Source organism: Athene noctua, chromosome 1 (genome assembly GCF_965140245.1).
Source record: "Athene noctua chromosome 1, bAthNoc1.hap1.1, whole genome shotgun sequence".
NCBI lineage: Eukaryota > Metazoa > Chordata > Aves > Strigiformes > Strigidae > Athene > Athene noctua.
In genome coordinates, this window is record NC_134037.1 from 190,566,650 (window position 1) to 190,590,240 (window position 23,591).

The 23,591-nt window shown below is 41.6% G+C and overlaps 1 protein-coding gene across 3 annotated transcripts in view; it reads right to left on the reverse strand.

Annotated features, from left to right (window-relative positions):
* Positions 1-540: 540 nt before the first annotated feature.
* The window catches only part of RP2 (RP2 activator of ARL3 GTPase), a 35,218-nt gene continuing 12,167 nt past the window's right edge, over positions 541-23,591 (reverse strand). Inside the window, exons 1-6 of one of the 3 annotated variants that reach the window (XM_074908127.1) lie at positions 18,380-18,458; positions 12,434-12,536; positions 9,327-9,992; positions 7,609-7,723; positions 6,352-6,437; positions 541-3,138 (exon numbers count right to left, since the gene is read on the reverse strand). In XM_074908127.1, coding sequence (XP_074764228.1) covers positions 3,055-3,138; positions 6,352-6,437; positions 7,609-7,723; positions 9,327-9,992; positions 12,434-12,436 — 954 coding nt within the window. In that variant the 5' untranslated portion in view covers positions 12,437-12,536; positions 18,380-18,458 and the 3' untranslated portion in view covers positions 541-3,054. Of the gene's footprint in view, positions 3,139-6,351; positions 6,438-7,608; positions 7,724-9,326; positions 9,993-12,433; positions 12,537-18,379; positions 18,594-23,591 lie in introns of those variants that run through there. The other 2 variants (XM_074908136.1, XM_074908119.1) reach the window with 2 other exon arrangements.

Below are 23,591 nucleotides of genomic sequence, written 5' to 3' on the forward strand. Positions count from 1 at the left end.
TCTGTTTACCGATTTTCAGATGTTAGATGGCATATACAAAGGAACTGCTTTCTAACTGAACTAGTATAACCACCACAATCTATTTTTGCAGTGAGCACATCAGTAGCATGCATCTAGTACCCAGTGAGGTAAGCACAGTTAAAAAGCACAAAACTTTAACAAGTTAAAAAACAAAACAAAAGGAAACAGCCAGATGCACACACAAATTAGGGAGAAGTGCTTTAACAGTCTCCATCAAGGAATCTCTGTACCTGTATCTCTACAGATTGATATGTGAATACCTTCTGCCATATTTTACTAGGAAGACTACTGTGTAAAGTTAATCATATCTGCAGTGACTCTGGGGAAAAATCCCTGCTGTCAAAAATTCACCTTTTCTGGAGCACGGATGACTGCAGATTTAAAACTTATTTTCAATTAGCTGTGAATATCTACTTAAAGTCCCTGTTTAAACATGAAATTCAACTTTTATACTTTAGAATGTAATTATGCTTTGCAATATTTCATGATTTTAAAAAGTCTTCCAGAATCCAGTTTAATTTTTCAATGTTTATTATCAATCACATTCACAGTGCAATACAAATTACATAAAAAGCTATACAACAAACATACAAAGACTACACGAAGCATGTACCATTCTGTAACGCGTACCAATGCTTAGGCTAGAAGTGTTCTTAACATCTGTTAGCAAGAAATTGAAGTCAAAAAAGTTAAATAATTGGCTTGAGAAACTCCTTCATTATTCAGGTTTTTATTATTAAAACTCTTTGTTGGTAAGCAGGCTATCAATGTAAAAAAAAAAAAAAAAAAGCAACACTCTGCTCTTTCCTGGCATGTAGAAAAGTTTTTCCTCTGTTTCACGCCTAGATTAATTTTCAATTAATCATCCTGTCCTCCAGCAAAAGTAGTCACAAAAATCAATTTAGCACTTCGTTTCCAGAGTATGTTGATGATACAAAAAATAAACTATAGACATACATATAATCATGTGTCAGCCTATAAGTTTGGAAATATTACACATAAAAGTTTGAAGACCAAGATGGTCCAATATATGCACTGCTTAGATAAATTACACAATGACAATTCTGAAGTACATTACACGATTTTAATGCACTGTCCATACCAGAAAGATACATTTACTGTACATGTCTAGAATAAATCCTGCAAATATTCATCAATGAGTTGCACTAGTACTTTGATCAATCTAAGCCTTTTTGGTGTTTTCACAGCCTTGCCTCACACATACAAAAAAAATCCTGGCTGGCTAAGTGCAAATAAGTGGTAATTTCCACTACCAGTCAGATTCTGGTGGCAGTTTTATTTTATTTCACTTTGTCAAATAAAAACATTTCACAGGAGTGACGTTTTTCTTACCTTCAGTACACCAGTGGTTTAGTGACTTCAGGAGACACTCTTCCATATTTAATCTATGCATAACTTTAGCAAGAAGTCCTAAGGGCATATTCTAGGTACATAGTTTAAACTCAGGGCAAGCATTTGCCTAGTAGCAACAAAGTAACAGCTCAGAACATCTCTTGGACATGACAGAATTATGAATTTCAAGAGAACTGATTCTTTCATATGCTAATTCTAAAAACTTAGAAAGAGATGTGTTTTTAGCCACCCACTGTTGGAGCTCCAGAGCTGCGAAACTGATGAGTCGAGACTCATTTTCAGCTAAGATGCACAAGATCTTCCCTTTTGACTGATGACTATAATGACAAAATTATTGCTTTAGCACCTCAACACAGCCCCAGTCTGTTCAATGGATTGTAAAGGCTACATAAACTGGCAAGCCACAGTTTTAATTAATAAATTTGGTTTTGTGCATCTGCATGCACAATCTGTTCAAGTATTAGAGAAGGCTTGTAAACCTGGACATAAGCTTTAAGTTCATGTAAAAAAATCAGTAATGATGTAATATGCAAAAATAAATCAATCATGTATTTAATATCCATATAGATTTGCATTCTAATATGCACTATATAGCAATAAGCATCCTTGCTGATCACTATTCAAATGCATCTTCCAAAATGCTAGTAGCACTTCCTCAGTCTGTTTTTAGAATTAACCCAAAATAAACCCTACAGTAGCGTATAGTACTTCACAGCCAAATTTTCAGTACTACTACTGAGTGTAAAACCCTTCTCCTGAGGTCTAGCGAGGAAGAGGGTTTTTTAACACCATCAGAGCCCTTCTTTGACACCTGATTGCTATATGTCCTTTCTAGCAAAGAACAACAATGCCAGCGACTTACTGCTCCGAATCCAAGGGAGCCTCATGTATATCCCATATGTGACTTAGGAGTATCAGAGGCAGCTGTATCGCCAGAGACCTTGAGTGAACCTCAGAGGATCTCCAGCAGAGCACTCATGCTCAGAGTTCACCTCAAAGCTGAAGAGCCTGGCAAGTGCTCACTTACCAGAATGCTGTTATGACAACTTTCATCATAAATGCTGTTGCAAACAACTTTATTCAAAAAATATGCTGAAGCAGAGTAAGCCAGATGTACATTTTAAGTCACGCACTGCTTCTGAAAGCATGGTGTAAGGAGAATTCATTTCAGACTAGGTTTTCAGAAAAAGTCAACGGCTACAGCTTCCTCCCTGGCCCCCAGCGAAGACAAATTTGCATGTGGGAAAGTTCTGAACAGCGAGTTCCACATACACACACTTTCTAAACAATGTGTCCAAGTTAAAAATTAGTACTGCATCACATTTGGATCAACATCGCACTTTTCAAATATATATTACCATTAGGTGTTGACAAGAAATATTCAAGTGTGAACAGAAGTTTAGAAATCACTGTGAAAAGTTAGTAGAAAACCTCCATTGTTTTTCGAGTTGAAAGTTTCAAACACAACGCACATGGGAAGCTATGCCATTTACTCCAGTTCAGGTAATATGGTATTAAAACCACCAATAGCTTTATAAAAGGGATATATGAGAAATACAAAACCAAATGACAAAACTTATCAGATACTAATGCAATATTCAAGCTAAGTGACATCCAAGTTCTGAGACAAACCGTATGTGAACACCTTCGTGTTAAATCTCACATTCCCATCTGCATGTCAGCAAAGTTGTAGAAATTGTCCACATCTTGAGACGCTGATGCCTTGCTCTCTGATACAAAAACCTGTTTTATTAAACAAGAAAATAGTTATGCATCAGTAATAAAGAAGTTCAAGTAATCTTTGCTCATTCAGAGCCAGTAATGGTTATTTTTATTTTGGGATTTCATGAGAGGCACAACTCTGCTGGTTTTCACTGCATCACAGAGTAGTCTTAGAATTCTCTCTGCCTTGATACACCCTTTGTTACGGTCACCTGTTCCAAGCAGACATCCTAGCTGCAGTAACCCTAGCCTTCCACTGATGGGAACTAAAAGTTTTGCGCTCCATCATTCAGGGGTCACAGCTTCAGCTAGTGTCCATTTAGATGCATTTTGCTTGGTAAAGTCAAACTGTCCAGGAGTGGAGCGGAAAAACACACAAAAATTTCAGACTGCCATTAAGATTTCCTTTAACAGAAAGGCAGGGTTTATAAGAAAGACTCACTTGCACTATATTCCCCTCAAAAAATGTAGTTGCTTCTTCATCAGATTTTTTTTTTTAAACAACTTCAATTATATTTGCATTTTGTAAAATTGATCATTGCATGTGAAAGTCCAAGCTCTAGGACAGTCATCTTTGAAAGCTTTCAGCAATTCAACTACAAATGCCTTAGGCAATGCTCAAATAGTTCAGTGCAACAGTTCATCAATCTGAACATGCAAGTGATAGCCTCAATCAAAAATTCAAGTTCTTACTATCTTCTGTTTTCTATACCTCAGGAGGAAATCATCACTGTCTCAGCATATCAGTGTCAGCACAGCCAACTGAGCCAATTGAAGTGCACCAGGGCTGTAGGAATGGGTTATTCCAGATGACTATGCTCCTACAGTCACCACTTTTCTGCTTCAGCTTAGAATACCATGTCAGTGTAAACTATGACAGTTCCTTGAATTGTTTTAATTAAACTGTGTTTTAAAATGAATGTCCTGTTGTCCAGTAAATTTCTGATTTAAAAAAGTGTCATCACAAAGCAAGTAGTTTCCTAGACTGTTGCTTGGACACATGGTAGACTCCTGTTTGAAGGGGCTTGAAAACATCTACTAATTATCTGGCAGTTGTTTAGCATGACAGCGACTAGTACCATGGTCACAACAATTAAATAACTTCTTTCACCATCCTTCCCTACCAGAATATTAAAATAACCTGCAAAATGTAAATTGTATGTATAAGTGATGAGATGGAGGAACACCACTAGAAAGCACGCCAAAAAAGTCACATCATAAAGAATGTCAGAAGTAAAGAGTGCAGACCTACCTAGTCCACACAAACAGGCAGTCTGCTTAAGTGCACAGCATAGAGCTCTCCTTGTAACACATCGTTTCTACCAAACAGCTCAAAAAACTATGGTGGTGCTACTGCTGAAGAACTTTTCTACTGTTATTAGAGTATCTAGAGTTATCACATTTATTTCAGAAACAAAAACCTGGTGAAATGAAGGTTATTAACAGATGAAAAATTTTTAACTGTGGTTTTCAAATGCAAATGTAGCCACCTGCTGAAAAGCAGATTAATCTCCTGCAAAGTCTTACAGGATACATGTCTTCCTAAGTGCTTCTGCCATTGTTTCTCGATCAAGGATACCTGTAATTCTTTGAGCACTATAACAACTCTCAAGCATGATAAGGGCAGTCAGCAATGAGGTGAAACTATTTAATAGAGCATTCCTGAACCTTCTGGTAGTAATAAATCTGAAGTTTGTTATACTCCTGAAATTGCTTCTAAATTATGTCCCAAGAAAGAAATACATTTTTTAAAAATAAAAGTATATTCATGATATTCAGTTATCTAGGCATACACACCCAAGCCTTGTGTTTATCAGAAGTTTTGGAGTTACATTTAGTCTAAATAAAGATATATGTTTCTCAGGAAACCCAAGATTCTGCTTCTTAATTCCGTGCAGAAAGTGTTTAATAAGCAAGGTGGATTTTCCTATGGAAACAGGCTGTAAACAGAGGTTTTAAATCCGGATGCAGTAAATAATTTCATGTTTGGAACTGAATCCAAACTCTACAGATCACCTCCAAGAACAATGTTTACTTCAAAGCATGAAGCACACAGTCGCAAGTTTCTGGATGCATTGCAGATTAGGCCATTCAGTGTTATAACAACAGATACCAGTCATTTTAGAGAGGAAAATACAAAGTTTTATTTGTTCTACTAATTAATATCACTTCAGTCTCTGAATAGAGAAAAAGTTCTAGATGAACCAGTTAATTACCTATGCGTATCAGCTTTGTTCTGTATGAAAACAAAAAATGTTAACCACACTAAAAAAAGCCACTGGAAGCTCCTGCTTAAAGAGCCCAGTTTTATGGTAAAATCTGCAGTGATGACTTTTGAGATACAAGAATAATCAGTAATATCACAACACTGCCCAGTTCTAGTTTTCTGCAGACTCAGAGCACCGAATTAAGGCCTACTACACGTCAGGTTTTTGCCGGTGAAATAGCAAATGCGAAAAAAGCAAACATTGGCTGCCTTTGAGATGACTTATTACAAGGCAACTGTTTTCCACAAACTGGGCAATATAGTTCCGAGCAACTCTTTAGAAAGGAAAGACAGCAAGGACCTGTATGGACACTATGTCTCAAAGACATTCTAGTGTTCTTTGAACAGCTACTTGAAAGGGAAGGGTTTGTCACTTTGTTATCAGGGTGCTCTAATTGTTTACAGAAACTCTGTCAAAACCAATGCCATTCAGAGGAATGGAGACAGCAAGCAAAGAAGAGGTGTGGTGTAAAGAAGTTAGTGAAACAAGAAAAAAGAAGAAAAAAGAAAAATGCCTTTGAAGGAAGGCATTCTGCAATACCCTACACTTTTACAAAAGTAAACCATGAAAAAAATCCCATCATATTATCTTTATTGGGCTTTAATAGGCTAGGACATCACAAAGCAGACTCCAGTATAAGACTTGGAGCAGAGCTTTCCTCCACTATATTTACTGAACTTGTTTTTACTATTACGTGAAATAACAGTTTCAAGTGGAAATCTTCTATTCTTCAATGGAAATGGGGATTTAGTACTCTTTCCTGGGGCAATTTTTCTTCTCTGACAAGCAACTTGAGTTTAGAGTACAAAAATAACAAACAAAACAACAACAAAAAAATAGGATATTCAGATTTCACTATTCAGAAACCTAAAAAGATGGTGCAGTACATCAACACTACAGCTTGACCATGAAACATCCTAGACACTCTGTAAAATTTTCTGCCAATAAAAGCAATGCATCAACTTACCTTGGTCCCACTAAAAACATCATTTATAATGCTTTGACATCCTTCCACAGCACCATCTCCATCGAACTCCAAAGCAACCACTGGACCTAGAAGACAGTTTCATCTAGAATCAATACTACTTTTAAGCTTGGCATTGAAACAGTAGATCTCTCAACCCATAGGGAATTGTGAAGCTTGCAAGAAGCATTTTATGTTTTTCACTTGAGCTGCCAGATTCATGCAGGATAAAGAATTAAAAACACTTAACCATATCTTCAAAGTACAGTGTTACCAAAGAATAAATTATCTGGAATTCCATGATCATTTTTGCAGAGATCCTGGCAGGATTCCAGGTTTACTTCTGGAAAGGCAGCAATGACACCAAAATTCTAAGGAGTGCAGGGCATCATGGAAGTGAGTCAGACTATATTGCTCAAATAGTGAGCCATTTCACAGACATCTGGAGTAGGACTGAGTCATTCAGGCATTTTTGCCTCAGTCCTAATATAGCAAACTGCCTGATTTTTAAACCTGTTCTCACCCACTCTTTGCAGATCCCCTTTCTCTGGTTTCGTTCTGAACACGCTATTTCTTCCCACATGGGCTCAAATTAACCCTTAAGCTAGACTCCTGTCTGATAAGTACAATAACTCTTATCCTATTCTTGCCATGAGCACCACAGACCTCTTATCTTACTCTAAAAAAACCCGCATGTTGCTACTAAGTTTGGGAGCATGTATTGAGCTTTAGCATGTAACAGATGGCAAGATGTCAGTACTTCTTCAGGAAGAGACAAAAACCAATTAGTCAGATCAATAAAAAGGCTTTTGAAATACTCTGACAGTACACCAGTGACAAACAAGAAATTAACACTTGCCTGCTTTATACAGATCTATACCGATTTGCTTAAATATGTATACACAAACACTGAACATCGAGGTGGTTGAGCAGCAGTGGTGATAAGTTCGAAACAGTCTAAAAGCAGAAGCTTCTTCTGACCACCACAGACAGATCTGCATCTGCCACTGGTCCTGGACTATGTAGCTGGACCACTAGAGGGGGGGCAGAACCACAAAATACATGTGGAATAGCTCTCTTCTGATGCCTTTAGGAGTTTTGGCTGTTTAGGGCCTCGCTGAGGCTTCCAAAACTCATCTCAACTGGCTTTACACTATGGCCTTGGAACACAAATTTCTCCTTCGTTCCCCTTTCTTCTCCAGAATTCTCTAATGACAACCAGATTTCTATATCAAGAGAAAGAAAACAACATAAACTCACCTTTTTCAAGCAGTGGAATGAATTCTGATGCGCTCTGCTGGAAAACTCTATGAGCATCCTCTGCCTTCATTGAGACTTCTTTAGTCTGTACCAGCTGAAAGCCTTTACCAGTCATCTGTTAACAGAGAAAGAGTTCATGTTAGAAATGCTTCTAAGGCAAGAATTCAGCTTGAGTATCCAGGTTACACTGGAATAGACCCATTTTCCCCATACACATTAAGCCACAGAGCAAAGTGACCCTTTTTGCTCTTTTCAAAGACCATTTGCTCTTTCTACATTTCTGTTTATTTTTATTCCATTCATCCAGACTTTCTCCTCTGCCCTAGTGCACCTAGAGGAGTAAATGTGAATGTTTTTATTTTATATTACAGCCCAGGGTTGTGGTTTTTTTCCCCACAATCCCTCACAAGCTGAAACTAATGGGATTTAAAAGCATTCAGCATCTGGAGTCAAGCAGTTCTCATTAGTCTGCAATAGTTCAGTCAAGCATTAGTTGAAACTCTCATCTATCCACTGCTGAATTTTTCCATTTTGGAAAAATAATTACAAACCTTAGAATACACACAGCTTTTTACTTCAAATCTAATACAACTCTAAAAGCATGTGGAGAGGAACAACTGTATTTGTATCACATTAATTTGAATCCATTAATCTATACAGCAGTAATATTTCCACAGATTCTCACTAACTAGCCTTTTACTGTCTTCTGAACTCTAACTTCTAAAGCGCTACTAACACATCCTCTTTATGGCAGCTATTCCTTCTTCAGAAAAAAAACAACCCATAAGTATCATTATCTCCCTTTACTCAAGTACTTGTTAGTAACTCAATTCCAAAAAATTCCAACCAGGCAGTAGTGGGAACATGGAAACACCCTATAGCTTTCTTTCCTTGCAGTTAACAACCCAAGGGAGAGAGCTCCATCCGTTATTTTGCTGATCATACAACACTGGGATCAGCAGCTTTTGCAGATAGCAAAAGAATATAACTTCTCAGAAGCCGTAGCTCATGGTTTCTGGCTCTGCTCTGTCATCCCTGGCACTCTGGGGTGCTAAAAGCAGCCAGCCACTCCCAGATTTTAGCCCCAGGAAAGCCCAAACTCAGCCAAGTTTAGGAGCTGCTGCCTCACAGGAAAGAAAAAAAAAAAAAGACAGCACCAGCTATTTAAGTAATCAAAGACAGCTGACCAGCTGTGACAAACATTCACTGCCTCTTCCAGAAAAAAATTCCAATACTGGGTGGCAAGGGGGATGCAATGTAACTTTTTTTTTTATAAAAAAAGTCTCTGTTAGTCCTCCAAAAACTTTCAGGACATACTGTTTTGTTAGCTGTGATTGTCAGGATGATAAACTAGCAAGGTAATTGACTATACCCCTTTCACAAGTTTTGCCAATCACTTACTCTACTTTTGGCTAAGTTTATCACATCAACTAGGTATTTTCTTCAGAACAGAGCTTTGGTGTGCCATGATGGAAAAGTGCACTGGAACTACTAGGGGATAGATGTGCCAATCACAGGATGTTCGCTGTAAAACAACTGTCTGATCAGATGAGCTCCAGTCTCTTACCTTGTTTTAAGGTTTTAAACAGTGCAGTTGATCAGTACGGTTAGTAGACAAGCAGAGCCTCTGTGTTCTCCCTTCAGAGAGCACCAAAGGCTGTCCAGAGAAAAGTTCAATTAGAAATTCAAAAAGCTGAATGCAGAGCAAGGTTGCTTACCTCATCAATTAACTTCCTGGCATTTGCAGTTGTGTAGTCACCAGCAAAAAACACGGCCAAACATGATTCATCGCTGCTTTTCTGTCTCCGCCCTCGAGTTATTGGTATTATGCTCCTCGTAGCATCAGTAGAAATTCTAACAGCTTTCAACTCCTCAGAGCTGGGCAGAGGAACATAATCTTGGACTACAGCATTCTCAGGCAAAAGGCCCCAGTTATTTTCTCCTGACACAGGGGTAAAGTCATGGATGTTGCTCCATGTGTTATTGAAGATACTCAGTCCAGCATCTTTAAACTGCAAAGCAAGCTCAGGATAATAGTACTGGAAACATCCGAACTTCATACCTGTGGAGGACTCAATAATGGGCTGGGTGGCACAGCACAAGAATACCTCCAGTTTCCTGCAGTCCCGAGTGCGAAACTGTTGACAGGCCACTATGCATTTACAATCTTTGCAGTCACGGAAAAACACACTGCCTTTTATTGGTCCTAAAAAGATTTGGCAGTTTACACAGTCATCAACAGTGATTGTAGCAGAATGGTCAAATATGTAGATACTACAGTTCTCACAGTCCTGAATGACAAATTGTTGCCCTGCTACTTTTCCAGGCAGTCGACCCACAGTTTCATCTTTAAGTCCAGAAAAAGTGTAATCTTTGGGGTCAATCTGAAGAAGGAAAGAAAAAAAAAAAAAAAAAAAAGAAGATTAAAGTCTTCACATACAGAGAATACTATAATGCTAAATGTCAACTAATTTGCATTAATTGAAGTAGCACTGAATTGTATGGGGTAACCGGCCAGAAAACTCTTCAAAGCGTGATGAAAGATCAGAAGCAGCTCTTTTAGCTAAACTACTGGAATGCACAGTACTGAGGTACAACAAAGAATTGAAAGCATACTTCTGAGATGCTCCAGGAAAAAACTAACTCAGTTTGTTCTCTAATAAAGAAGGGGGATGAAGGGAGCTAGCTTTCTCTACAGACTCTAAAGCGTTTCAAAAAAGATGATGGTTCTGTTATTGTAGTAACTGTAATAAATGAATTTGCCAACATACTTAAAGATTCATAAAGCTAGAGATACACAGTATTTCCTTTTCAAGTAGTTTTCTTGGTCATTTTACCACACCTCAACATGTTGCAAGGAAACCTTGCTGCTTCCAAGCAGCATCTCTTTTACTATGTTCACAAACTACAAAAATCTCACTTATCTGTGCCACAGCATTACCTTGTGCTAGCAACTACCAAGGTTTTTGTGCTAACAACAGCTATGTGATTGTTTTAGCTATGAACAACAAGCAAACACCGACAGTGGTGGTGCAAGGAGCACATTTACAGACCTCTCCCCCTCCACACTCCAGCATTCCCTTGCCGGGGGAGGACACTTGAGACTGTGGCTTTCCCTGGGACTCTGTTGGGGAGCAGCCACACAGTGCCCAGGATGGTATGCAATACAGGTGGCCAGCATGAATAATACAGCCTATGCTGTCGTAACACCAAAGGAATCCAAGCTGGCTCATTTCTAGATATATGTGTCTCAAGACAACTACAATTCCCTGAGCAAATTCTACTCTGCCCTCTTGTGAAAGCTTATTAAAATAGCACTTAGAAGTATACACGTACCTGAACTAGTCTAACATAAGATCACTTCACAAACCTGCTATTTGATTATCAGCCCAAGGGCCCTAAAGTTTGCTTCATCATAATCAGTGTTAACGCATTACAACAGTTTCTGTATAGCCCGATTTGTAAGAAACTCCTCTTCCTCCTCCTCCCCCCCCCCCCCCCTCCCCCCCAGCATTTCAAACATTCACATGAGATTTAGATAACAGAAAAAAACATAAGCCAGGATAGGTTAGTGCCAGACATTCACTAAACCAGCTCAGCCTAGGTAGCTTTTGTCCAGAACAGCTCCTGGAAGCTAAAGTCTCTACCAACCAATAAAATGTGTTCCTTTATATACAACATATCTGACCTCCAGACAGGAAAGGACGTTTGCAGCTGATCAATCTTCCAAATAAAATGCAAGTTTGAGACAATGAAGATGGCTTCCTAGAAGTGTCCCCTCAATCATATTTAATAGCACTAGTACACATTCAGGAAAGTTAGCTGGGAGGCTCAAATGATAAGGGACACAGCAAGGAGACTCAGACACATAGTATGATTAGAATTCAAACCCTCTACAGTCTTAAGTCTCATGTACTGACATATTTGGTCCATATATAAGATATTTATACTCATATTCTCTCCTACTTGAGAATATAAGTATCAAAATTGCTTTGGGATATGTTCTTCCCAGGCATCTCCTAGAACATTTATGTGTACATGTGTGTGTATATATATGTGTGTGCTAACAGGGTTTTTTTAATAACCTTGGGAGACAGGCTTACTTCCTTTAAAACAGGTACAGAGGAACAGTTACTTCTCTTAGGAAGGAGAAGTTCAGACTTTCCAGAACTTACAGCTTTTTTGAAAGTTTACCCCTAAGCACGTGCTTCTAAAATGCTCTGCTCTAAAGCCTCTGAAGCAGCACTAGCTTGTCCAACACAGTGGCCTTTACACAGATGTGTGAAACTTCAACTTCACCTTGCAATTTTATTTAGGCCTAGGTGAAAAACACTGCTTAGTCAGCTGACCCACAGCTTACAGACAGTTTCAAACGAGTGTGTTTGAGAAAGAGTAGTAGTAAAGTTTAATGATAAAAGAAGTCAGCTTATTAACAAATTCAGGAGCTCAATTTTATTTCCCTGACGTGAGTTCTGAGAGTTCTGCTCTGACACAACTTTTATTTCTCCATTTGTTCACAACACTAGGGAGTTTGCCAATTCCCTTTCATTTTACTCTGCAATTTTCCTTTTAAAGACCGATAGTATTTATCGACTAACACTGCCGTACTGAGTGGAGGGACTGAAAGAAATAGTTTTAACACTCTCCCTCCCCACCTGATTATTGCCCATGGGGAGGGGGTAACCCAAGAGACTAGCAGATCTGAATGTTTCACTTCCCCTGGGTAAAAGAAACACGCCAGAGAAAGGAGCGAGAAGCCAGAACTGCGATTTTGAGGATGCATCCAAAAGCTGCTAATATGCTAATTGAGGAGTTTCATGCTCACCATCTCTGAAGTCTGCAGCTATCCTCAACAGGTTAATATTGAATCAGTGCGTCCACCTTCCTTCCCCTGACAGTCAGCACTAACTGTTTATTCAGCTCTGTCTCTGCAACATAGCAAAAAAGGAGGCTAGGAAAACCAAAAGCAAGAGAGAAGAAGGTAACATCAGCAGCCTCATAAAACCATAACGAGGGCTATGTAGATTTCTCTGCTGGTTAACCTGCTGCAACTTCTGCTGTAAAAAACCTGTCTATTTATCCTTTGCATTTGGATAAAGCTTCAAAGAACTTTGTCCAAATCCACCAATCTTACCCAGACAGATGCTTCACTCTCTATGCCTTAATACATTTCTAAACATCTTTTTTCCCCCAGGATGGTATAAGGCCAAATGATGACAGCATTTATTGAGACAATTTTAATGCTTTCAGCTGATTTTAAAGAGTTTTTGGAGTAGATATGAGTCTTGCATTAATAGATATGGACACAGCTCACGAGCTGAAACCTTCTAACAGAAGTACTATGTGCAGGTTCAGGAATCACTCCATAGAGTGACCTAAAATAACGAGATATGCTACCAAAAAAGTAATCCCTGCTTACACAATACTCCTTCCTCTCAACAGAGGTAGAGAAGTCTCACCTCTGGTTATCAGTGATGACATCAGTGATGTCTGTTACAAAAGACTGCAGAACAAATTGTAAAGAGCAGGAATTTTAAAGAAAGGAGAGAAGTGAAGGCAAACAAAAGTTTGTCATGGTTGCTTTGAAATCTAGAAAGTTCTGCTGCAACAACTGCAAGATGCGTTAAGCAGCCTTCCTTCTTGCAAACACTTGTCTCGCAAGAAGGTCAGAGGCCAGATATGAAGGCTGCAGATGATGTACGTCTCTTCAGTCATCATTATCCCATTTACTAGCACCACGACTAGGCAGCTCCCATTTGGAAGAAGACTTAGAAGTACTAGACCCTCACAGTTTTTACTAATAACTGTGCCTAGAATCACCAAGGACCGCAACAGCTTTTTGAACTCTTTCTGGTACATGTTCATGTCTTAACAAGACTTTTTCACTGGATCCATCAGGAAAGGGGTTTTAGTCAGCCACCACAAACATGAGAAGGTACTGCTGTTCTTGATGGATTACAGTTCTCCCCTGGGTTTAGACCAAACAATAATTTGTGAAGTCTTTCTAAAATACTTACACTAAGGTCTTATCTTTTAAATATAATTCTCAAAAAGTCATTCCCTCTCTCTCTAAATCACAACACATAGTGGTTCAGCTATGGACCTAAATAGAGTTGACGATGTACAAGAGTTGGCTCCTGACCCAGTGACTTTAAAAGCTGCAGCTCTAGGGTAGGCACACAAACGTAAGAGGCTTTACATACTATTTTTGTCAGTAGGAGAATTGACAGGAAGGAAGTAAGCAAGACAAGTGCATTTCCGGGCCTAAACACTTCTGCATGGATTTGGTGCCCTTAAGTACTGAGTTGCAACATTCTCTGGAGACACATGGTTGAAGTTATTAATCTCTGGCAGATTTCTAGATTCTTAGGCAACAACAAAGTGTGGAAAGAGGAACAGTATGCGCAGATTCCAGTCACCACTATGCAGTTTTTCATCCCGGTGCACCTCCTGCACACCCTGACTTTAAATGTGGCCAATATAACAGTCTGAAGGCACATTTCATTCTGTTTTTTGTTAAATTCCTCCTCTTTGAGGGTACCCGTAATAGCAAAGAACAGTCATTTTCATAGTCTTCTGAGCAGCAAATCATTGCCAAATACTGCAGACAGGAGAAGAGGAAGAAGAAAAGAAACTACTGCACGCCTATAGCTGATTTAACTGGAAATACTGTTCAGTGTGAACCTGCTGACTGTTTCTCAGTTGACAGAATGCGTTTTGAGAAATACAGCAATAGTTCTTCTGGTGCACTGGGAAGCTGAAGGGAGATGCATTGAATCTAAGGACAAAACATTTCATTGTTTAGTTAGAACAAGAAAAAAGTGATTTTATTTCTATTCCAAAATAAAATATAAAGTGGCTACCTAAATGAGATCTAGATAGTTCAAGACAGCCACATTAGCTCAGATCATTCTACCAAAATCCTCAAATGTAAGATAACTAGCAAAAGACTATCTGTGATTTATATAGAACGCTAAACCTCAGAGGTTTTTTGAACTGTTTGAATACAGCCATCACAGCCCAATTTAGCAATGATAGCTGTGTGCTTCCTATCAACTAAATGTTAAGTTGCAAGTCAACTGACATAGAACGAAACCTTACTTGTTCCTTGTAAAAGGAAAAATCATCTGGGAAGGAAAGTCCCTCTAAGCTTTAAACACTATTGTGATCATAATTAATCTAATTCTACTTCTTTGAACATGAGACAACAGCAGAAAAGATGATATAGCTTTTGTGTTTCTTCTGCAGAGGTCACACCACATGGATGTATCGACCATCACCAGATACAAAACCCCAGCTCCTGTCTATATGTATCCATATTCAGTAACTGCTGGCCACGCATGTAAACAACATTAGTCACACAGAAGGCAATAAGGTAGGAAAGGAAAAGGGAAATGAGGAGCAGAAATACAACCTTACATTTCAGGCAGAAACCTTGATGAAGAAGGGTGAGGAGGGCTGAGCACCACCAAGTTCCTCTCCCACACTTGGTCAGAAGGTGACTCTCACGACAGCCCAATGACATCAATATATAACAAGTCCCCAGGATGTGGTGCAGCGATAACAGGCTCTGTAATAAACTGTACTCTACTTATTCTCCTGGACTAAGAATCCCAGAGCAGCAAGAAACTGAATCTCATCCTTTTCTTCTGCTTTCAATGTAAGCTGATCCTTTGATTCTTCTACTGCACCACAGGTAATCTTCACAAAGTTCTCTGAACCCAATGGTCAGCAGACGTTACAGAGATCCCAACAGACTTACGATGCAATCTATATTTGATCGATTTTTGCATACCTTAAAAACAGAGACTTCTATCCTCACTTAAATGAGGTCACATAGAAATCTGAAAAGGCCCCTCAAATTCATATACTTTTCTTAAAGTCAATTCAACTATCAGCACCTTATAATAGTTTGCATTTAGAGTCTTCTACCACACGGTCCATTTTTGGCACTATTATACAAGTGTTACATGGTCACTAGGATATCGTTGTATTGGCTAGGTCTACACTAGCAGACAGTATCCAATACTAAACATCTTTTGCCACCAGAGCATAATTAAAATAGACTACACTAGTAATGCTGTCTTTTGGCAGCAGAAGAAATAGTTTCACTGAAGGAACTCTTAAGGTTCAGAGCATCTTCCAGCACAGCTGTCAGCTAGCAGTCACCTTTCCTCACATCCCTATTCAGACAAGCACGCACACGAGTGTGCCTACATTTCTCTGCCTACAGTGAGAGTGTCAGCATCGCATTAGTTTACAGGGAGACAGCCAGAGTGTCTGAGCAGCAAGACTCACTTGGCTGAGAGAAAACAGAGGAGAGCTTACGAGAACTGCAAACAATTGCCAAACCTGCTTGCAGAACTGCACTATATAACCAGAACTGCATCACCGAGTAGGACAGCCTAAAATTAGGAACACACCCCCAGCCCTAATGGTTCGACGACACACTATTAGAAGTAACAGGAAATTAGTATCAAAAGACTGCGACACATCCGTTGACAAAGTTCAGGTTTTCTGGTTTCAATGCACAATTCAATGCACTTAATGAACCAAAATGAGTCTAATAGCCACAAGTTTTCTGACTGACTCCAATCTAACTTTGTGTACAAACACAAATTGTGAAATAAGTATAATACTTGTGGTGCAGGAGAAGTAAGAAAGCAATAGACAACAGGGTAACATATCAGACAATACTTAAAAGCTACTACATCAACACTGACTTCATATCACATAATACAAGCTGGGATCAACAAGTTTATCACACTAAGTGCTCAGTATTCCTTTATCTAAGACCAGGCATCTCAGTACTGCTTTCCTGGTTTAATGTACTAAGCTTATATCCAAAAGCCCAATGAAAGAGCAAGAGAAGTGGGCTTAAACATTAAATAGCTCTTCTTGAGCTGTACAGTACAAAATTAAGCAGCTAATTTGACAGCTTCCACACTGCAGTAGCACAGCACAAACTCACTGATTTTTCTAGTTTCTAAGACTAAGTTTTTATAGAAAAGGAGGAAGTTGCTGTGCATGCAATACATTACAGGCTGGGGTTTTTTTTTCTCTACAGAGATGGGTTGGTTGTTGGTGCTGTAACAGCCTCATGTGTTATCTTGAGCCTACTTCCAGGACGTTAACAACAGCCACCTCCTTAGCAACAAAGCTGGCGGTTCTCTGAATTGCTCCTATGTTCTGATTTTTGTTCTTTTAGTTTTAGAAGTTAGAACCATATAAGCAGATTGAGTAAAAACTATCACATCAGTTGAGCTTTAGCTGATGAATTTGCTCTAAAATGAAATAATATAGTTTTAAGTGATCATTTAGTAATTTCCTTTTGCACAGAGTTATTTCTTCTGCTACTGTAAAATATGTTTTGGCACATCCCCCTCCCTATGAGAACAGTCTCCATGCAAGTAACAGGCTGCCATCCTCCCTTTCTCTCTCCAACACAGCACTGCAAATATCCACTAGCAAGTCAAACCAACAAGCCCAACACAGATCAACTGCCTTTGTCCTCAAGGAACTGATTCCTCTGGGCCATGCGCAGGCTCTCTAGCTCATCTCCATCTAAGCTTGTCTTAATCTGCTTGGAAGACTTAAGGGACACCCTAGAGCACCTGGCCAAGTTTAAAAAACAAACATGCTAAGCATTCAAATAAGTTCACACATTTTCTTTTCTATACTTGTAAAATATGGCCTAAAGGTTTGGGGATTTCGTTTTTTAAAACCACATCAATTAAGTTTATGGCCTGCCCTGTTTTCTCCTTCCCCCACCCAAAGGCAGCTGGAAAGGATGGGAGACCTAGCAAGGTTATGATGTCATGCTATATTTAGGAAGTGAAACTTGGAACGAGGGTGGGAGGAAACAATATTTCATCCAGCACTGAAGTGCTTGCCTGCTTGAGACTTCACAATTGCCTCCAATGGGTCAGGAAACAGCACTGGGAAGGATTTGTCTTCATCTGTCACTTCAGGGATGGACAGGCCAGTTCTGGTTCCTATAGCTTTTAAAAAAAAAAACCCACAACCCAACCCACCACCCAAAAAACATAACCTAAACAACAAAAAAAGTCCCAACAACCCAAACAGCCAAGGAGGAAGATTAAGTATTATTGACAGCCAGGGCACAGACTATGTCCGCTGAAGCACCGGGTGCAGGGCCTTGGGCTCAGTGAGGCGCCAAGCAGCCCCCCGCCGACTGCCCCCGCCCCGGTCTCCTCAGGTGACACCCGCACCCGGGGGGCTCCGCGCTACACCACAGCTCCCGCCGCCAGCCCCCGGCCAGCCGCAGCGGGGCCGCCAGGTTACAGCCTGACCGGGCACCGGCGCTCGCACGGGCGGCGGTCACAGAACCGCTGTGCCTCCCTCTCCGCTTGCACAATTCGCGACTGCCTGGTAAAATCCTTAGGCTAAATACTTTTTGGTTTTGGCTTTGTTTCGGTTTTGCTTTGGGGTTTGGTTTTTTTTTTTTGGGGGGGGGGGTGTTTGTTTTTTGTTTTGTTTTTTTTTTTTTAAATAAACGCACTTAACCGCAGGGACCGAGCCGTAACAGGGGTACGGGGGGAGCTCGCTGCTCCCTGCCGGAGTGCGGCCCGCACCCGCCCCCCGCCGTGGCGAGCGGCCACCGCCCGGCGCAGGGGCCCTGCCACGGCTGCAAGCCCGCAAACCCCGGGCGGCAGGAGCGGGCGGGGCGCTGCCGCCAAGACAGCCGATACCCCCCGCCCAGCCCCGGTCCCGGCTGCCCGCGGCCGGGGGGCGACGGCCGGGGCGGTACCTTGGCTCGCTGGTCCCAGCTGTACTGCGGCGCCTTCTCTTCGCCGGCCGCCGCGTCTTGGCCCGTTCCCGCCGCCGCTTGCTGCTGGTGCTGCTGCTGGCCGCCCTGGGCCGGCTTCCTGCGGCGGGAGAAGAAGCAGCCCATGGCGCCGGGCCCCGACCGCCCGGCGGGGAGAGCCTGGCAGCGCACACCACCGCCGCCGCCTCGCCGCCCCGCCCCGCCCGCTTCCGGTTTTCCCCCGTTTCCCGTAGCGACCGCGACACTTCAGCCCCCGCCCCGCCCGTCACCGGGCAGCCCCGGGGAGGCACCTCCCGCCGGCGGGCGGGGCGGGGCGGGGCGGGGCGGGGGAGGGGCCCGGCGGGAGCGGGAGGCGGCGGCGCAGCCCCGCGGCTGAGGGGAACGGGGGGAAGCGGGCGAAGGCGGGTCGGTGCGTAGTGACTGCGCGTCCGGCCCCCGTCCCGCGGGAGCGCCGGCAGCGAGCGGCCGCCTCAGAGCCCGCCGCGTCCTGCCGCTCCGCGACTGCCTTTGCAAACCGTCGGGTTTTCCGTGCGGGTTGCAGTTTGTTGTTCGGGTTTGGGTTTTTTTCCCTTCGAGAAAAAATAAAAAAATAAAAATCACAGTCTTTATCAGACCGTCCAGCCAGTCAAAGACATTTTCCCCAAGATTTTACACTTACGATTCCTGGGGGTAGAGGGGAAAGACTTCAGAATTGTCGATGACGCTCTGTTACCCGGCGGTGGGTTGACCTTGGCCACCTGCCCACCCAGCTACTCGCTCACTGCCCCTCCTCGGTGGAGGACAGGGAGAGAAGAGACGGAGAAGCTTGTGGGTCAAATGAAAGGGAGATCGCTTACCATTTACTATCAGAGACAAAACAGATTTGACTTAGGGATTTTTTTTTTTCCAATCAAAAATAGAGTTGGATGGTGAGAAACAAAGACTAAATGAAAACACCTTTTCCCCCCCAGTTTCCTGGATCAAGTTCCCTCCATTTCCAACTCCTCTACCTCCCCACCCCACCCCCCACCCCCCCCCAAGCAGTGCAGAGGAGTTGGGGAATGGGGACTGCAGTCAGTCCATAACTACCCCTCTTCGCTGCTCCTTCCTCCACACGCTTTGTGGATCTTTCCACGAGCTGCAGTCCTTCACGAACTACTCTAGCACAGGCTCTTCAGGGGCTGCAGTTCCTTCAAAAAATATCCACCTCCTCTATTGTGGGGCTGCAGTTCCTTCAAAAAATACCCACCTCCTCCATTGTGGGGCTGCAGTGTGGTTATCTGCTCCACTGAGGTCCTCTCCATGGGCTGCAGGGAAATCCTTGCTCCAGCACCTGCAGCACCTCCATCCCTTCCTTCTTCTCTGACCTTGGTGTTCACACTGCTGTTTCTCGCTTCTTCTCCTCACTCCTCTTACACTGCTACACAGTGGTTTTGCCCTTCCTTAAATATGTTTTCCCAGAGGTGACCCCGGTGTCGTTGAGGGGCTCAGCCATGCTCTGTGGTAGGTCTGTTGGAGCTGTCTGGAAGTGGCTGTCCCTGGCATGGGGCAGCCCCCGGCCTCTCCTCACAGAGGGCCCTGCAGCACCCCACTGCCAGCACCTGGGCACCTACACCCAATACATACCCACTTACAGAACTTTAGAGACATTTCATGTAAAATAAAGGATGACATTCCTGCTGTAGGAGCAGAAAAGGAAGGAGAGAGAAGAAGCCCCAAAAAAGTAGGAGAGCAGTGCTCTGCTAGTTGAGCAGGCTGTAAGGCTTGCCCGGTTCAGGGCCCCGGGTACAGCAGAAAGGAGGAAGCAAGACCAACTGGCCAGAAATTGTTGCTAAGGAAGGTGGTGACTGACACCCTTTTTGGCATCAGCTGTACTGCGAAACCTTATGCCTGGGCAGATGTGAAGACTGCTCTGAGCTTTTGATAACTACAGTTCAAGTCAACAGCTCAGCCAGCCCTACAAACAACACAAAGTACAGTTTTACGACTCAGCTACAATGCGGATTTACTCTATGAGCTGCTCCTCTGGGTTTCTTGAATACTGGTTGGCTGGATCCTGGTCTTTCACTGAGTCCTCTGTGCACCATCTCTTTCCATGCCATGTCCAGCTAGGCAAGTTGGAGACAGTTTGCAACTGCAGGGAGTTTGATATGCCCTCACCTCTTCTAGCTCACTTTCTTGAAGTCTTAACAGTCCTCCCAGACCACTGTGTAATTTATACAGATTCACAAAGTTCTGCAGTCTTTTGGCAACGAGACTCCTCTTTCTGTACATCCATTAAAAAAAACCAAAACCAAAACCAAAAACAAACAAAAAAAAAAAACCACAACAAAAACCTTCTGTTTTAACAGAGGATTTCATAGTCCAGGTGTGTAAAGAGGCTTCTTCCCCTACTGAGATACAGCCAGATCCACGGTGGAAATACCTCATCACCGATGTCAGTAATGCTTCACAAAGGTATTTAAATGAAAGAGAAGAAAGTAACTTTAACATTTCCAATGAGCAGATGCAAGGCAAATGCAAGTTTCTGAGTTGGAATTTTTCCATGCTGCCATCACCAATATATTTGTGCTGAAAAATTATCAGTCCCCTAAAAATACAGGATTTTTATATGGCTACAGCTGATCAGGACAGGCTGTAGGTTTTATCTCTCTGTCACAACATAACCTCTCAAGCTCCAGGGTGTTTCTCGACACCAAAGCACCAGAATATTTATTCCAGACCAAATTAATATGACTTGTGATTTATGAACATGTGACTTCTTAAGAAATTTCAAATGCCTAGTTCAGTTCTTCATTCTCTATTCATATGCCAGCAGACCCAACCCTCTTGGCTTATGAGATTTGATACAATCATAGCCTGAAGTGTAGTAATACAAGATTGCAATAATATCATAGTTACTACCAACCATTATTATACTTACTTTAATTCCAACAAACTGCTGTAATTAGTGATTTCCCTCATGGGGATGTTGCGAAATATATCTAATTACAGTCTAATATGGAGCTTTGTGATCCCCAGACAGTAGTTTCTAGGTAACTGAAAAATAAAACATTTCATTGTAAAGGTTATATTCTAAAGGATCCGGTGAAAGGGACTTGCCATATCCATAGCTTCTGGGCACATGCAGCTCACAAGGAACCTTTCAGAGCTCTGCTGCCCTCCCCAGGATTCTGTTTCAGCAAGAGAGGAGTCCCTCTCAGGCAGAGATGTGCAAATCACTTGCATGGGCTGTGTCTCTGTATGGGCTGGCTTTTATCCCCACATAGCTTTGCAGTGCCTGCTTACCCACAGGCTTTTCCTCCTTCTCTTGCTGGACATTCTTGTGCATCACCCCAGAGGCACAGGGAAAGGAGCTGTTCTTGGTAAACTTCAGGACCTGGAAGTCCGCCCAGGTCTTCGACCAGCAGCGTAAGGAGGCGAAAGCTCGTGTGCACATCTGTGCTTCTCCCAACACCAGGTAAAATCAGGTTCACTCTGTGCTGTTGGAAGCTTTGCCAAGACACACAAAGTCAAACTTTCACAATCTTCTTCTTAACAACACTCATTGTGTTCTCTGTGTGTGTCTCTTAAAGCTCCTGAATCATATCTTTGTGACAAAAATCTGAAGGGTGTCTTGTTTAAAGGAGGTTTTTAATTCTTTTGGTTATAGAGAAGACCTTGAAAATACAACCTCTAAGACATGAAAATCAAGAAGACAAAACAAAAGAACTTAAATGCTACCAATTTCTAAAAGCTCATTTCATGTTTTCTATTAGGAAAGGTTTTAAAGCCTGCACTTGAGATCTTGGCAACTTATCTGGAATTGGTGTAAAGCTTTGAAAAGGATTCCTAGTTAAGATTAGGTTCACCTATGCTCATATGAAATAGTGAATTACAGATGAGACAAATTACACCTGACAGTGGCAATTCCTTATGTAGTATTCAACAGAAAGGACCTGCTGGGTTCTCTCTCTGAGGCTATGTTCTGACACATGTTTAAGACGGAACTGTTACAGAAAGCATCTCTTGCCTCCAGCTGCTTATTTAAATCCCCAACCACCTATGCGGTGGGACAGCACAAATGTTTGTACAGACATGTGGTAAACTGTGTTGGGGAACTGATGAATGTGAAAACAACCATCTCAATTAGACATCTGTGCATTTGTGTCTCATACAGACACCCTTTTTTTGCAGAAGCAGATGACATATACTGAATAGTATTTTCACACAGCAGTCATCACATACTCTGAGATCACATTGGCCTTTTTTTGGTCTCTCTAGCAGACTCTATACTGCCAGAGAGTCTTGCCAGACTGAACACCAACAGAAGCTAATCTGGAACATGAGACCAGGCAGAACAAGTAATATGGCTAATTTTATGATAAAATGTACTAGAATCTGTTTTGCATTGCTATTGATGGTTTTTTTTTTACTAAAGTCCTCCTGTTTTTCAAGCAGTAGAGGGCTTTCCAGCATCTCCTTGCATATAGAACTTCATCCTGGTCACCAGTAACTTTGCTGAACCATGCTACTGCTGGTCAACAAGGGAGTGCATTTTTTTGTAGCTGTCCCCAGCATAGTTTGTTAACTGCAATATACAGCTTTAATGCTGGGGTTGTTTAAGTGGGAACAATGGACAGGTGTGCCTGTGTCCCAGGTTACTGTGAACTTACATGCTATGACAAGTAAAAGTACAAACAGCAAAACCGAATAATTCACATTTGCTAATTCATTTGTTCAGAAATTACCTTCCACATACTCTCAATGTAAATTACCTTCCCTGTAAGAAATTATATCATGTCTACACATCTTTTTCTGTTGTTGGTGTTTGTGACAAAGATGACCAGAGTTCTGTGCAGTACATGAGACGCAGACAGAGAGCATACTTTTAAAAATTGTTTTTAAAAGGCACTACACAGAACTACAAGTCATTTCAGAAGTTTTTTACTGAAGATCTAAATAGTCAATAATTTTAAAAAGGCATACATTAAATATTAAATGAATGAAAAAATAATTTGAAAGTAGACTATAATATATTTTATCCCATAATATTGAAGTACAGAACCTAATATTAGCATAATGGGCAGCATAATGTATGATACAAACCCCACATTAGTTCTGTACTTTGCCACAAGCCATCTCTGTGACAGAAATTCTGTAGCTGAGAGGGTCACAATCTGCTTAAGGGCTGCTAATGTAGTGAGTGCACTTACTCAAACAGAGCACAATTAAT